The sequence below is a fragment of the Neolamprologus multifasciatus genome, chromosome 3, assembly GCF_963576455.1.
Source record: "Neolamprologus multifasciatus chromosome 3, fNeoMul1.2, whole genome shotgun sequence".
Classification (NCBI taxonomy): domain Eukaryota; kingdom Metazoa; phylum Chordata; class Actinopteri; order Cichliformes; family Cichlidae; genus Neolamprologus; species Neolamprologus multifasciatus.
This window is the reverse complement of record NC_140441.1, coordinates 37,627,042-37,640,883: the sequence shown is the minus strand read 5'-3', so window position 1 is coordinate 37,640,883 and position 13,842 is coordinate 37,627,042. Positions and strand designations below refer to the sequence as shown.

At 39.2% G+C, this 13,842-nt stretch overlaps 1 protein-coding gene across 1 annotated transcript; it reads left to right on the top strand.

Annotated features, from left to right (window-relative positions):
- Nucleotides 1-2,249: 2,249 nt before the first annotated feature.
- Nucleotides 2,250-12,088, top strand: LOC146523008 (type-2 ice-structuring protein-like). Its single transcript, XM_085142901.1, has 8 exons — nt 2,250-2,450; nt 2,555-2,628; nt 2,716-2,803; nt 2,992-3,009; nt 3,286-3,392; nt 3,501-3,635; nt 3,727-3,835; nt 11,751-12,088. The coding sequence occupies exons 3-8, from the start codon at nt 2,740-2,742 to the stop codon at nt 11,825-11,827; spliced, it is 510 nt and encodes a 169-aa protein (XP_084999027.1). The 5' UTR covers nt 2,250-2,450; nt 2,555-2,628; nt 2,716-2,739; the 3' UTR covers nt 11,828-12,088.
- Nucleotides 12,089-13,842: the final 1,754 nt, after the last annotated feature.

The window sequence follows — 13,842 nt, the reverse complement described above, 5'->3', positions numbered from 1 at the left end:
AGCCTTGACCTGACTTTTAAAAAATAACTGGGAAAAAAGCACTAAGCTGCTAAAAAAGGAAAAATAGATATTTGCAAAATTCTGCCTAAATATGTATTTTACCTGGTTAATGTGTGTGGCGGGGCGTGGTCTGCAGCGCCGCTGCAGGGGAGGCGGATGCACCTGAGCGGCACCCGCAATCACGCCTCGCCGCCTTAAAGTCTGTGCTCTCTCTGCTGTTGTGTTGTCGGGCTGTGAGCTAAAAAGCTACAGCCGGCTGTATGCGTACAGCAACCGTGTGTGAAAAGTGGTCAGTAAAGAGATGCTGAAAAGCGTGTTCATGCAAACATCGTCGGGTCTGCCGTGATATGTTTACAATAAGACTTATGGTCCCGAACCTCTGCGCACAGCGTCTGCAAAACGTGGCTTTCATCTTTACGCAGGACTGTAAGCTGTCATCTGTGAGGCGTGAGCGGTGTTTGTTTTAACATAGTTCATGGTGGAGCTGCTGACATAATGTGGATCCGAAGATCCATAACTGGCCTACCTGGGGTCGAAAGTCTCGATAAATGCACGGCGTTCCGGCGGGTATACTGGCTTCCGCGAGTGTGACGCTTATTTTGAGTGATGAAAAAATAATATAATATAATTTTATTTTTATATTTCAAAATCATAATAAGAACTCAACACAAATAAAATACACTTCAGCTAAATACTTCTAATTTATTTTCCCAAACCACCCGGAGCCGCAGTATAAGACAAAAGAGCCGCAGGTTGCCGACCCCAGCACTAGACTAAAGAATAAACTGGGGCAACAAAGAGAACAAAGATCATAATACAAAAACTCAGACACAAAAAAACTCAAAACACTGGGTCACCGACCCAGGACCGTGACAGTGAGAGACAGTCTGGATTAACAGTAATGAAAAAGTGATCATGATTGAAACCAGAACAAAAGTATTTTAGGAAACCAGTATCTCTAAAGATTTGAAGAGAAAAGGAAGTTAATGATATTCTGATCAGTGATTTATGTGCTTTTCATACTGACCACAGAGATGCAGGAGTTAAACACAACTACAGTACAGACTAATGATTCATTATAATTTTCAGTTCAGTTTTATTTATGTCACATCACTTCACAAGATGCTTGACGTGCATGAGACACACATGTTTACTCTGTTCTGTAATATGAGAATGTTCTTCCAACTCCCATTAAAGAAACATGTTTTTAGCACCATCAGTCTCACATGATACTGAATAAGGATGTTTTTTTAGAAAAGGGTTGGGTGCTCAGTCAACACACTGAATAAATACCAGAGAAATTAACAATGGTTTGAAGCTTCTTATTATAGTTATTCACTTCATCAGTATTTTCAAGTCATTCTTTGATAATGATGGATCTTTGATTGAGTAATATGATTGAACATGAAAACTGCAGCTACATGTGAAGTAATGTCTGACATTATTGTGCTGCAAGCTGTAAATTCTGTAACCTCAAAAAAGTGTTTCTGTTGTAAAGATCTTTGGGACGGCATGAGGCTGAGGGTTGAAGTGTACACTGTCAGGTTTCGAAGGTTGTTCACAGAGTAAACTGTGATGAATTTTAAAATCTACATCCTTCCTTCCCTTTAGACATTAAAACTATTGTGGGAGAATTGCAGTTAGTATATTTACTGTAATATGAGAATGTTTTCAGATCCACTGTATCAGCTAAAGTATCACATGTGTTACCAACTCTTGTTAAAGAAACAAACTGTGTTTGCATCATCAGCCACACAGGGAACTGAATCAGGATGTTGCTCTAAGGTTATGTGCTCATCCTGCTACACTGACCAACAGACACCCTCCAGACATATCAAATACTGGATATGCAAACATGGGTGGAGAAGTTTTTCTGGTTAGGGTGACACAGGGTACTCAGAAAAGCTGTCAAGTACAGTTTATGCAAAACAGGGACCTTAAACACATGCAAGTCATGACTGTGACGTCTGTTATTATAAGCATTGGCTACAAACATTGTGTGTAATTCACAGAGGAGAGAAATACACAGTACATGCTCATAGTTTGTTTTTGATGTGCACTGTTATCAGAGTGGTTTTCTGGTTGATTGCAATAATAAGCCAGACTAGCGAAAGACAGGGTAGAAATAGAAAAGAGGGAGAAAACATTTAAAAGAATGGAGTTGGAGGAAAAGGTTCAAAGATAAAGTAAACAGATACGCAGGGTGTCTAACTGCTGCTTTTTTAACAAAGAATTACAGACATCACAGGATTAAATAATAAAGCCTCTTTGTGGATGGTAGGGCTGGTGCTGGGTCATGTCTCATATTCAAACACAAATCTATCACATTTCTTTACTGATAAATCCTTGAATAAACATGAACATTATAAACTGAACTTTGCTTGTGCTGGAGAAAAATCAGGTGATCTTCCGGCAGTTCATTGACACAGGATGAGGGCGTTTATGTGCCAGTAAAAGCCCCGGTTCATTTTTCATGCTAAATTTATATTTGCTTTTCTTTCTTTGTGTGTTATGAGTATGTATGACCTCTTTTCTTGTCCCCCCCTGTGAACAGGCATATTTAAGACCAGCAGTCTTCAGCTCCCCACACAGGATCTGCAGACTGAGACCAAGAAAGAAGAACAGAAGGTAACATTGCAAAAGTTTTTTCTTTTCATTAAAATGAATGTTCTCACCACTGGTTTGTAAACCCAATGCAAATGAAACCCCCTTTAGGTCTTTATCAGAGGTTAAAGCTCCATGATGAAGGCGCTTACTGTGCCTCTGCTTGTGTGCACCATGATAGCTCTTGCCCAAGTTTCTTGTGAGTATTTAAAGGCAAATGTGTAGATATTTTTAGATTTTATATACAAAACGTGATTGAAGAATAGCAGATTTTAGATGTTTCAATCAGTCTGATTTTTTTAAGTGTTAATTGTTCATGAGCATTTTATCTTTGTGGTACTGAATTTATGATACTGTTTTAACTCTCTTGTTTATTTCTTCTGACAGATGCTCTTCCTGTACGAGGTAAATGTAAGATGGTTATTTTAGGATGAATATCTCGATAAAAAACCTGTAAAAAAATTAGAACAGCACATGCTCTACATTAGTAACTGCAACCAAGAAAATTTTCAGCCCATGCAGATGCAGACATCTGGTGAATGAAACCATTTACAACAGATGCAATATAACAATATTTATTTATTTTAGTTTTTCCCATAAAAGCCAAAAAATGAAGAGTGACAACAGATTAACTATTCACTGGCAGCTCAATATCAACATTTCTTGTCCATTTGTCCTCAGACGACCGTTTTGGTGGCAGGTTTCGATCTTGCCCTGTTGGATGGAGGATGCACAGTGAACAGTGCCTCCTCTTTGTTCCAAGATTCATGACCTGGGCTGAGGCTCAAGTAACAAAGATATTGATTTTTACACTAAGTATACTATGAAAGGTTGGAGTACATTAATGATGTAAAATTTCTTGGTCACTTAATTCTGTCTGTTTGTCTGCGCTGTAGGAAAACTGTCAGTCTCGTGGAGGACACCTTGCATCTGTGTATAGTGCCAGACAAGCTAACGAGATTAAAAAGGAGGTGCGGCGTGCTGTAATTGGCTATGGACCGTTTTGGGTTGGAACCCATAATACTCCAGCGGTAAATAGCATGGTGTCTGTAATTTTTTTCATAAACTGCTATTTTTAATTAATATGAATTAGCAATTTTTTTTTAAATTTTGCTTTAACAGGATCCTTCCTGGCCCTGGAGTTATTATAAGGGCGTGTCTGCTTTTGAAAAGTTTTGCAGAGGAGAGGAAGCTAAACATAAGCACAGCTGTTTGCAGATAACTTTTCCTGGTAAGTCTACCCCCCAACCCCCATCAAAAAAAAAGAAAAAAAACTGCTAGATTCAAGAAGTTTATTGTCATATACACTGCAAAACACAAATGGTGATGCAGAGCAATGAAATTCTTACTTTGCAGGTTCCCTTCACACAACTAAATAATCAACTAACTAAAATAAAGAGTAAACTTAACTCTGAGCGTAGAACATAGCACAGAAGATAATAAAGTAAAACAAGGGCTTTGTAGCTTATCTGTGGGTGTAGACAGAATTTAGAATAAAGTGCAAGTAGTTGCAACACTGTCACAGTGGTAATATTTACAGAGTATGCAATATTAACATATTTATAAAAATATTAACATGTTTATATTGTATGAAGTTGTATTGTATTGATTTTATATTTACAAAATAGCAATTTTTCAGGTCAAAGATAATCAACAACAACTAGTCAGTGATTCAGTAGACTGATGGCCTGTGGATAGAAGCTGTTCTTTAGTCGGGTTGTCGTTGCTTTCATCCTGTAGCGTCTGCCAGTTGGCAGGAGTGTGAACAGTGTGTTGTGGGCGTGTGTGTGGTCCTTGATGATGTTGTGTGCCCTTTTCCTGACCCGACTGTTGTAAATGTCCTGTAGTGGTGGGAGGGGCACTCTACTGATAAAGTGTGCCTTTTTAATGACACGCTGGAAAGCCTTCCTGTTGTTGTAGTATCCTTCCAGCTTCAGTGTGTACTGCCTCTTGGTTTCCATGATGTATCTACGCAGATCATATCTGGCCTTTTTGTTTCTATCTGCATCACTAGAGGCGAATGCAGCGGAGCATGCATGTAGCATGGCATGTACCTCACAGTTCAACTGTGGCTTCTGATTTGGATATGTTTTGTAGCATGACAATATTGTCAATGCATGTGCTGATGTAGCTGGTGAACACTGATGCACATTCCTCTGAATCCACAGAACTGTCCTCTGCTTTTAACTGTGTACACATGCATCAATGATGTTATAGCCAAATGTAATTAATTAAAATAAGTTGACAAATATTGTATTTAGTTGTGTCTTAGCAACTAGCTACACTCATTTTTTTGCTAAAAATTATGAGGTGCCGTAAGGGACATTATTACTGAAACGCTCTCACACACACTACTGAAATTTTAGCTCTCACACACACTACTGAAACGCTCTCACACACACTACTGAAATTTTAGCTCTCACACACACTACTGAAACGCTCTCACACACACTACTGAAATTTTAGCTCTCACACACACTACTGAAACACTCTCACACACACTACTGAAACGCTCTCACACACACTACTGAAACGCTCTCACACACACTACTGAAACACTCTCACACACACTACTGAAACGCTCTCACACACACTACTGAAATTTTAGCTCTCACACACACTACTGAAACACTCTCACACACACTACTGAAACACTCTCACACACACTACTGAAACGCTCTCACACACACTACTGAAACACTCTCACACACACTACTGAAACGCTCTCACACATACTACTGAAATTTTAGCTCTCACACACACTACTGAAACACTCTCACACACACTACTGAAACGCTCTCACACACACTACTGAAACACTCTCACACACACTACTGAAACACTCTCACACACACTACTGAAACGCTCTCACACACACTACTAAAATTTTAGCTCTCACACACACTACTGAAACACTCTCACACACACTACTGAAACGCTCTCACACACACTACTGAAACGCTCTCACACACACTACTGAAATTTTAGCTCTCACACACACTACTGAAATTTTAGCTCTCACACACACTACTGAAACGCTCTCACACACACTACTGAAACACTCTCACACACACTACTGAAATTTTAGCTCTCACACACACTACTGAAACGCTCTCACACACACAACTGAAACGCTCTCACACACACTACTGAAACGCTCTCACACACACTACTGAAATTTTAGCTCTCACACACACTACTGAAACGCTCTCACACACACAACTGAAACGCTCTCACACACACTACTGAAACGCTCTCACACACACTACTGAAATTTTAGCTCTCACACACACTACTGAAACGCTCTCACACACACTACTGAAACGCTCTCACACACACTACTGAAATTTTAGCTCTCACACACACTACTGAAACGCTCTCACACACACAACTGAAACGCTCTCACACACACTACTGAAACACTCTCACACACACTACTGAAATTTTAGCTCTCACACACACTACTGAAACGCTCTCACACACACAACTGAAACGCTCTCACACACACAACTGAAACACTCTCACACACACTACTGAAATTTTAGCTCTCACACACACTACTGAAATTTTAGCTCTCACACACACTACTGAAACACTCTCACACACACTACTGAAACACTCTCACACACACTACTGAAACGCTCTCACACACACTACTGAAACACTCTCACACACACTACTGAAACGCTCTCACACACACTACTGAAACACTCTCACACACACTACTGAAACACTCTCACACACACTACTGAAACGCTCTCACACACACTACTAAAATTTTAGCTCTCACACACACTACTGAAACACTCTCACACACACTACTGAAACGCTCTCACACACACTACTGAAACGCTCTCACACACACTACTGAAATTTTAGCTCTCACACACACTACTGAAATTTTAGCTCTCACACACACTACTGAAACGCTCTCACACACACTACTGAAACACTCTCACACACACTACTGAAATTTTAGCTCTCACACACACTACTGAAACGCTCTCACACACACAACTGAAACGCTCTCACACACACTACTGAAACACTCTCACACACACTACTGAAATTTTAGCTCTCACACACACTACTGAAACGCTCTCACACACACTACTGAAATTTTAGCTCTCACACACACTACTGAAACGCTCTCACACACACAACTGAAACGCTCTCACACACACTACTGAAACACTCTCACACACACTACTGAAATTTTAGCTCTCACACACACTACTGAAACGCTCTCACACACACAACTGAAACGCTCTCACACACACAACTGAAACACTCTCACACACACTACTGAAATTTTAGCTCTCACACACACTACTGAAATTTTAGCTCTCACACACACTACTGAAACACTCTCACGCACACTACTGAAACGCTCTCACACACACTACTGAAATTTTAGCTCTCACACACACTACTGAAACGCTCTCACACACACAACTGAAATGCTCTCACACACACTACTGAAACGCTCTCACACACACTACTGAAAAACCAAGGCATTTCAGTTGAACAGGAAGGCATTTCAGTTGAACAGGAAGGCGTTTCAGTTGAACAGGAAGGCATTTCAGTTAAACAGGAAGGCGTTTCAGTTGAACAGGAAGGCGTTTCAGTTGAACAGGAAGGCATTTCAGTTGAACAGGAAGGCGTTTCAGTTGAACAGGAAGGCATTTCAGTTAAACAGGAAGGCGTTTCAGTTGAACAGGAAGGCATTTCAGTTAAACAGGAGGGCATTTCAGTTGAACAGGAAGGCATTTCAGTTGAACAGGAAGTTAATTCTTGACAAAGAAACTGAAGGAAAAAGTGGTCGATTTCAAACAAACCACTACACAGATGTCTACTCAGCAACCTGCTAGTTAGGGGTGGGTTTTTATAATCGATTTATCAATTAAAATCGATTCTGGCTTGGATAACGTGAAATCGATTCATTAAAATCCTGAATCGATTTTTTAATATAAATTAATTTTGCCTGAAATGCCAGAATCTCAGGTGAAACCGCACAAAATTTCAACAACCACCAAACAGCTAAAACAGTAAATGAGAGCAGGAACACGGATTCTGCACTAAGACGTAAACACACAGCGCGGACCCGCGGATCAGAATCAATGGGATGTCGCCTTTCTCACCCGACGGCACGGACACGGTCGGGGCTGAAAGCCAACAGCTGGCTGATTCTGATCTGTCGGCGGTCCGCGCTTTGTTTTCATGCCGTTTTTGCGCAGATTCTAAAGCTGTTAGTTTGATCTCTCTCCAAACAATATTGACTGAACCAGCAGCAAAAGAAGATCCAAACTGCGCTTCACATAAACATCGTCATGAATTCCCTCTGACGTTTACTGTTTTGCTTCCACCACAATAAAATCACACGTCATGCACAGCTCTCTCTCTCTCTCTTTCTCTCTCTCTCTGTACTTCAAGAACTGTTTCCTGTCTAAAAATCTGTTTTCTGCATTATTCGCTTGCTTGTTATGCACAAGTCTACTGTTGTTTACAGCGCTGTCGGCCGCTGGTTTTCTTCCGAAAAGAAAATCTTATTTCTGCCGTTCAATACTGAACAAATTTAAACATTTAAAAATTATGCAAAATGCAAAACGCTTAGCCGTGTCTCTAATAAAACCGCTGGAACGTCAGAGGTAACGTTCATATGTTGATTAATGGTTTTCTTTCGTTTTTTATGTACTGCAGAATATTTTTTATAAAATCCCAGGCCAGGAAAAATCACCTTCATGTTTTTCTGTGTTTTATCTTCAGCTACTTTTACACAAAGGCATCTGCTGTGACGCTTACACCTTTGATAAAGTCTTGCGTGTGTCAGCTTCCTTTTTTTAGATACAAAAATATGTAAATGTACTGATCTGAATTATAATATTGCTGACTGTCAAAATTTCCCAGAATGAAATTGAATTGAATCGAATCAAATTGAATCGAATCATGGAACGATAAGTTAGACAGCTTAGTCTTAGTGAGACAGCTGCATTACTTAAAAATATATTAGCCTCAGCATGAGTCAAAATTTAGAATAGCAGGAAACGGGCATTATCCTGTTTTTTTTTTTGGTTTTTTTTGGCATATGTGCTTTTTGTCTTTTTTAGCAAAGAAAAAAATATCTTAAAATCATCAATAAAACCAGGGAGAGAAGGCTTAGCGTTCCTCCATTTAACACAATGGATATGATATTTACTCAAACGTTTGATGATGTTAATAATGTCTGAGACAGATGATCCATATAAAAAAATTATGATGTAATTCAAATAGTGGCACATCATTAATATTTAGGAAAATCCAATTTTTTAAGTTGCACCAAATACATTGTGTGATAGGGCATAGAAAAAAAAAAAGATGTTCTAGGGTTTCATTTTCTTCAGTACAAAAAGAACACTGATCCACCTCAAAGCCAAATCTCTTTTTTTTAGAAATTCTGCCACAGGATAAATTTTTTTTAAAGTGTGTTTCTTTAACTTTAGGTAGAATAGGCTATTTCATAAATTTTTAGTATGCTTTATCCAGTGTATATGAAATAACTAAATTAGAACCATGCAATGTAACCATTCTGTTGTAACTATGAAATATTTTTGTCTTTGAAAAAACTACTAACAAATTTCTTATTGCATTTTTATCAAACAGCTGACATTGCCCTAGCAATAAATTTGGGAGCACTGATGAGAAATTATTGTATATCATAAAAAATTTAATCAAATGAAGCAGAGGCAGTGGGACCAGTTCACAAAATTTGTTATATTCTCTTTGAGAACAGTTTAGACAATATTTTTCTGAAAAGTCTGGGTAACTTAGAATTACACCGTTATCATCCAACAAATCTGTTATGAATATAATCTTTTTGTTCAAACCAGTCACTCTTGAAAATTGATTTTTGATTAAGTGTTATTACCCTATTATTCCATAAGGTTGAATTATGGGGAGAAGTTGTGGGTAAATCTCATTTTCCCAAAAATGCACAGTCTGTTTTGGAAAGTTTGATATCTTTATGGGGATTTTATTTACCGCAAAATCACATTTCAAAATAAAGTCTAATCCTGTATACTATTTTATTAAACAAGGATCATAGGATGTGGAGCTAAGTAGAGTCTGGCTGTGACAGACAAGATTTTAACCATTTAATTCTAAGGGTGCCATCCATAAATTCTAATTCTGGAGTTTTGATACCACCTTTATTGTATTCCTTCACAAGCTGATATCTTTCTATGTAATGGGTTTTATTCCTCCACAAAAATTCGAAAATAACTGTGTTAGCCTTATTAATGCTTTTAGAGGAGATATATAGAGAGTGACAAGGATAAATCAATTTGGAGATGCCTTCAGCTTTAGATAGGATGTTTCTGCCAAAAAAAGCGAGGTCTCTGCTTAACCAGTGGCTAAGTGATTTCTTGATCTCGATGATACAGTTAGAAATATTGGTGTCTTTTCTGCTAATTGGGTTTTTTAGATATTATCAGCCCTATATATTTAACTTTAGATTCAACTCTAACCAAAGCTATTGAGGAGTCAGAGCTTGTATGAATCGGGAGAAGTTTGATACTGAGAGATAAACGAGAAGCTTTAGTTTTCTCTACCATGTATTTATCTTTCAAAAACATAGATGTATCATCTGTGAATTGACTTATTTTGAAGTCTTTATTAAAAATTGATATTCCTTGTATGTCGTTAGAATTTTTGATTAATAGTGTTAACAACTGAGTTGCCAATATAAAAAGCTTAGGGGAAACAGGACATAATTGCCGAATTCCCTGTTGCACCTTGAATCCATTTCTTGATTCAAGGAAGCTAAAATATTGTTAAGTAATGCGGCTGCTTCACTTAGGCTACAAGCACAGCCGTCCCCAACCCCCAGGTCCTGGACCAGTAACGGTCTGTGAGTCGTTTGGTACCGGGTCGCAAGAGTTGAGGCTTGAGTTTAAAATTTATGGTTTTCATGGTATTTATCTTTTTTTTTAATTTTTATATTGTTTACGTGGCACAAAAAAGGTTGGGAACTGCTGTACTAGCAGGTTGCTGAGTAGACATCCTTGTAGTGTTTTGAAATATACCACTTTTTCCATCAGTTTCCTTGTCAGGAAACAACTTCCTGTTCAGCGGAAATGCGTTTCAGTTGTGAGTGTGAGAGCGTTTCAGTAGTGTGTGTGAGAGCATTTTAGTTGTGTGTGTGAGAGCTAAAATTTCAGTAGTGTGTGTGAGAGCATTTCAGTAGTGTGTGTGAGAGTGTTTCAGTAGTGTGTGTGAGAGCTAAAATTTCAGTAGTGTGTGTGAGAGCATTTTAGTTGTGTGTGTGAGAGCTAAAATTTCAGTAGTGTGTGTGAGAGCATTTCAGTTGTGTGTGTGAGAGCGTTTCAGTAGTGTGTGTGAGAGCTAAAATTTCAGTAGTGTGTGTGAGAGCGTTTCAGTAGTGTGTGTGAGAGCGTTTCAGTAGTGTGTGTGAGAGCGTTTCAGTTGTGTGTGTGAGAGCGTTTCAGTAGTGTGTGTGAGAGCGTTTCAGTAGTGTGTGTGAGAGCTAAAATTTCAGTTGTGTGTGTGAGAGCGTTTCAGTAGTGTGTGTGAGAGCGTTTCAGTAGTGTGTGTGAGAACTAAAATTTCAGTAGTGTGTGTGAGAGCGTTTCAGTAGTGTGTGTGAGAGCGTTTCAGTAGTGTGTGTGAGAACTAAAATTTCAGTAGTGTGTGTGAGAGCGTTTCAGTAGTGTGTGTGAGAGCATTTCAGTTGTGTGTGTGAGAGCGTTTCAGTAGTGTGTGTGAGAGCTAAAATTTCAGTAGTGTGTGTGAGAGCGTTTCAGTAGTGTGTGTGAGAGCATTTCAGTTGTGTGTGTGAGAGCGTTTCAGTAGTGTGTGTGAGAGCTAAAATTTCAGTAGTGTGTGTGAGAGCGTTTCAGTAGTGTGTGTGAGAGCGTTTCAGTTGTGTGTGTGAGAGCGTTTCAGTAGTGTGTGTGAGAGCGTTTCAGTAGTGTGTGTGAGAGCTAAAATTTCAGTAGTGTGTGTGAGAGCGTTTCAGTAATAATGTCCCTTACGGCACCTCATAAAAAATCGTCCCCTCATTTCAGAAATTTTTTGTTACATTTTACAAATTTTGATGAAAGAGGATTGTTGAGTCATAGTGTGTTTTGTTTTTTGTGTGTTTCTTGCAGAAGGAAAGCCAGGATGTGTGGATGACATGAAGTGTGAGACTGAGCTCCAGTCTATCTGTGGTATCCTTATCCTGTGATCTCATCACTAATGCAAATGTACACTTCATCAGTAAAAACACTGACGTGTTTTTCAGCTATTGAGTCTTTCTTGGTATTTCTGTTCTGTTGCTACAGCATAAGGGATCAAACGACACATACAATAAACTGCAGAAAGATGTTATGTTTGGAAAGTCTTTAAAAATAAAAGAATGCTTTCACACAATGTACACATTTGTTTTGGAAAGTGGACTGTATTTCATATTCTTATGTAAATTAAAACACTAAAGCATTGAAAGAAACTGGTGGTCTGTTGCTCCATGTTACAGCTATAGTTCTACTATATTCAAAGCACAACATGAAGTAAGTAATTTTTAGTGTACAGCTATACAGCTGGGATAGGCTCCAGCGCCCCCTGCGACCCTGAAAAGGATAAATGGCCTGTTTTTGTATAGCGCTTTACTAGTCCCTAAGGACCCCAAAGCGCTTTACACAACCAGTCATCCACCCATTCACACACACATTCACACACTGGTGATGGCAAGCTACATTGCAGCCACAGCCACCCTGTGGTGCACTGACAGAGGCAAGGCTGCCGGACACTGGCGCCACTGGGCCCTCTGACCACCACCAGTAGGCAATGGGTGAAGTGTCTTGCCCAAGGACACAACGACCGAGACTGTCCGAGCTGGGGCTGGAACTGAACAACGAGGCGCTAACCCTGTTGAGCACCACAGTGATCCTCCTTCACCTTCCCCAGTGTCTGAGATACTGAGAAGTAGGGGTGGGATTTGATTATCGATTTATCGATTAAAATCGATTCTCGCTTGGATAACGTGATATCGATTCATTAAAATCCTGAATCAATTTTTTAATATAAATTTATTTTGCCCGAAATGCCAGAGTCTCAGGTTAAACCTCACAAAAACCGGCACTGACACGGACACGAGCTGAAAGCCGACAGCTCGCTGAAGTTTCGGCGGGTCCGCGCTTTGTCTTTACTCCTTTTTTGCCCTGATTCTGAAGCTGCAGGTTTTATCTCTCTCCAAACAATATTGAGTAAACCAGCAGCAAAAAAAGCAGCAAACTATGCTTCACATAAACATCGTCATGAATTCCCTCTTATTGTTTTGCTGCCACCACGATAAAATCACACTACATGCACAGCTCTCTCTCTCTCTCTCAGTATACTTCAAGAACAGTTTTCTGTCTAAAAATCTTTTTTCTGCATTATTCGCTTGCTTGTTAAGCCCAACTCTGCCATTCTTACAGCGCTGTCGGCCGCTGTTTTTTTTCCTTTGACTTACTTCCGAAAAGAAAACCTCATTTCTGCCGTTCAATAGGCTACTGAACAAATGTAAACTTTTTTAAATTATGCAAAATTGCAAATCGCTGTGTCTCTAATAAAACCTCTGTAACTTTGCTCTGCTTCACTTCAGCAGCATCAAGTGATGTTCATATGTTCATTAATGGTTTTCTTTTGTTTTTGATGCACTGCAGAATATTTTTATAAAATCTCAGGCCAGGAAAATCACCTTCATGTTTTTCTCAGCTACTTTGACACAAAGGCATCTGCTGTGATGCTCACACCTTTGATAAAGTCTTGCGAGTGTCAGATTCCTTTTTATAGATACAAAATGAAAAATGTACTGATCTGAATTTTAATATTTCTGACTGTCTGAGGCAAAATTTCCCAGATTTAAATCGAATCGAATCGAATCGTGGATCAAATCGATTTGGGACCTTGTGAATCTGAATCGAATCGATTCTAGAAATCAGTGACGATACCCAGCCCTACTTATGAACTACCTCCAACGCTTCCGTGACTTTTGATACAGGGAGAGATGTACCATCTCTCTTCCCTGTACATGTACTGTTTATAAGACTGGGGAAACCTGCAGTCAGCTGAGACTGGATGAGTCTGGATGAGTCACTTGGATGAGTGAAAATGTCCAGATGAACAGAATCAACCTTTTGGGATTGACTTACCTGGACGATTAAGCACGCATCAAGACATTATTTTATTAATATCTTTAAAATGATAGCTGCACAAATG

Excerpts from the sequence above, each read along its gene's own strand:
- LOC146523008 (XM_085142901.1), top strand. The coding sequence starts at position 2,740 with ATGATGAAGGCGCTTACTGTGCCTCTGCTTGTGTGCACCATGATAGCT. Across the intron at positions 3,636-3,726 it reads GAACCCATAATACTCCAGCG|GATCCTTCCTGGCCCTGGAG; the intron begins GTAAATAGCATG and ends TTGCTTTAACAG. Across the intron at positions 3,836-11,750 it reads TTTGCAGATAACTTTTCCTG|AAGGAAAGCCAGGATGTGTG; the intron begins GTAAGTCTACCC and ends TGTTTCTTGCAG.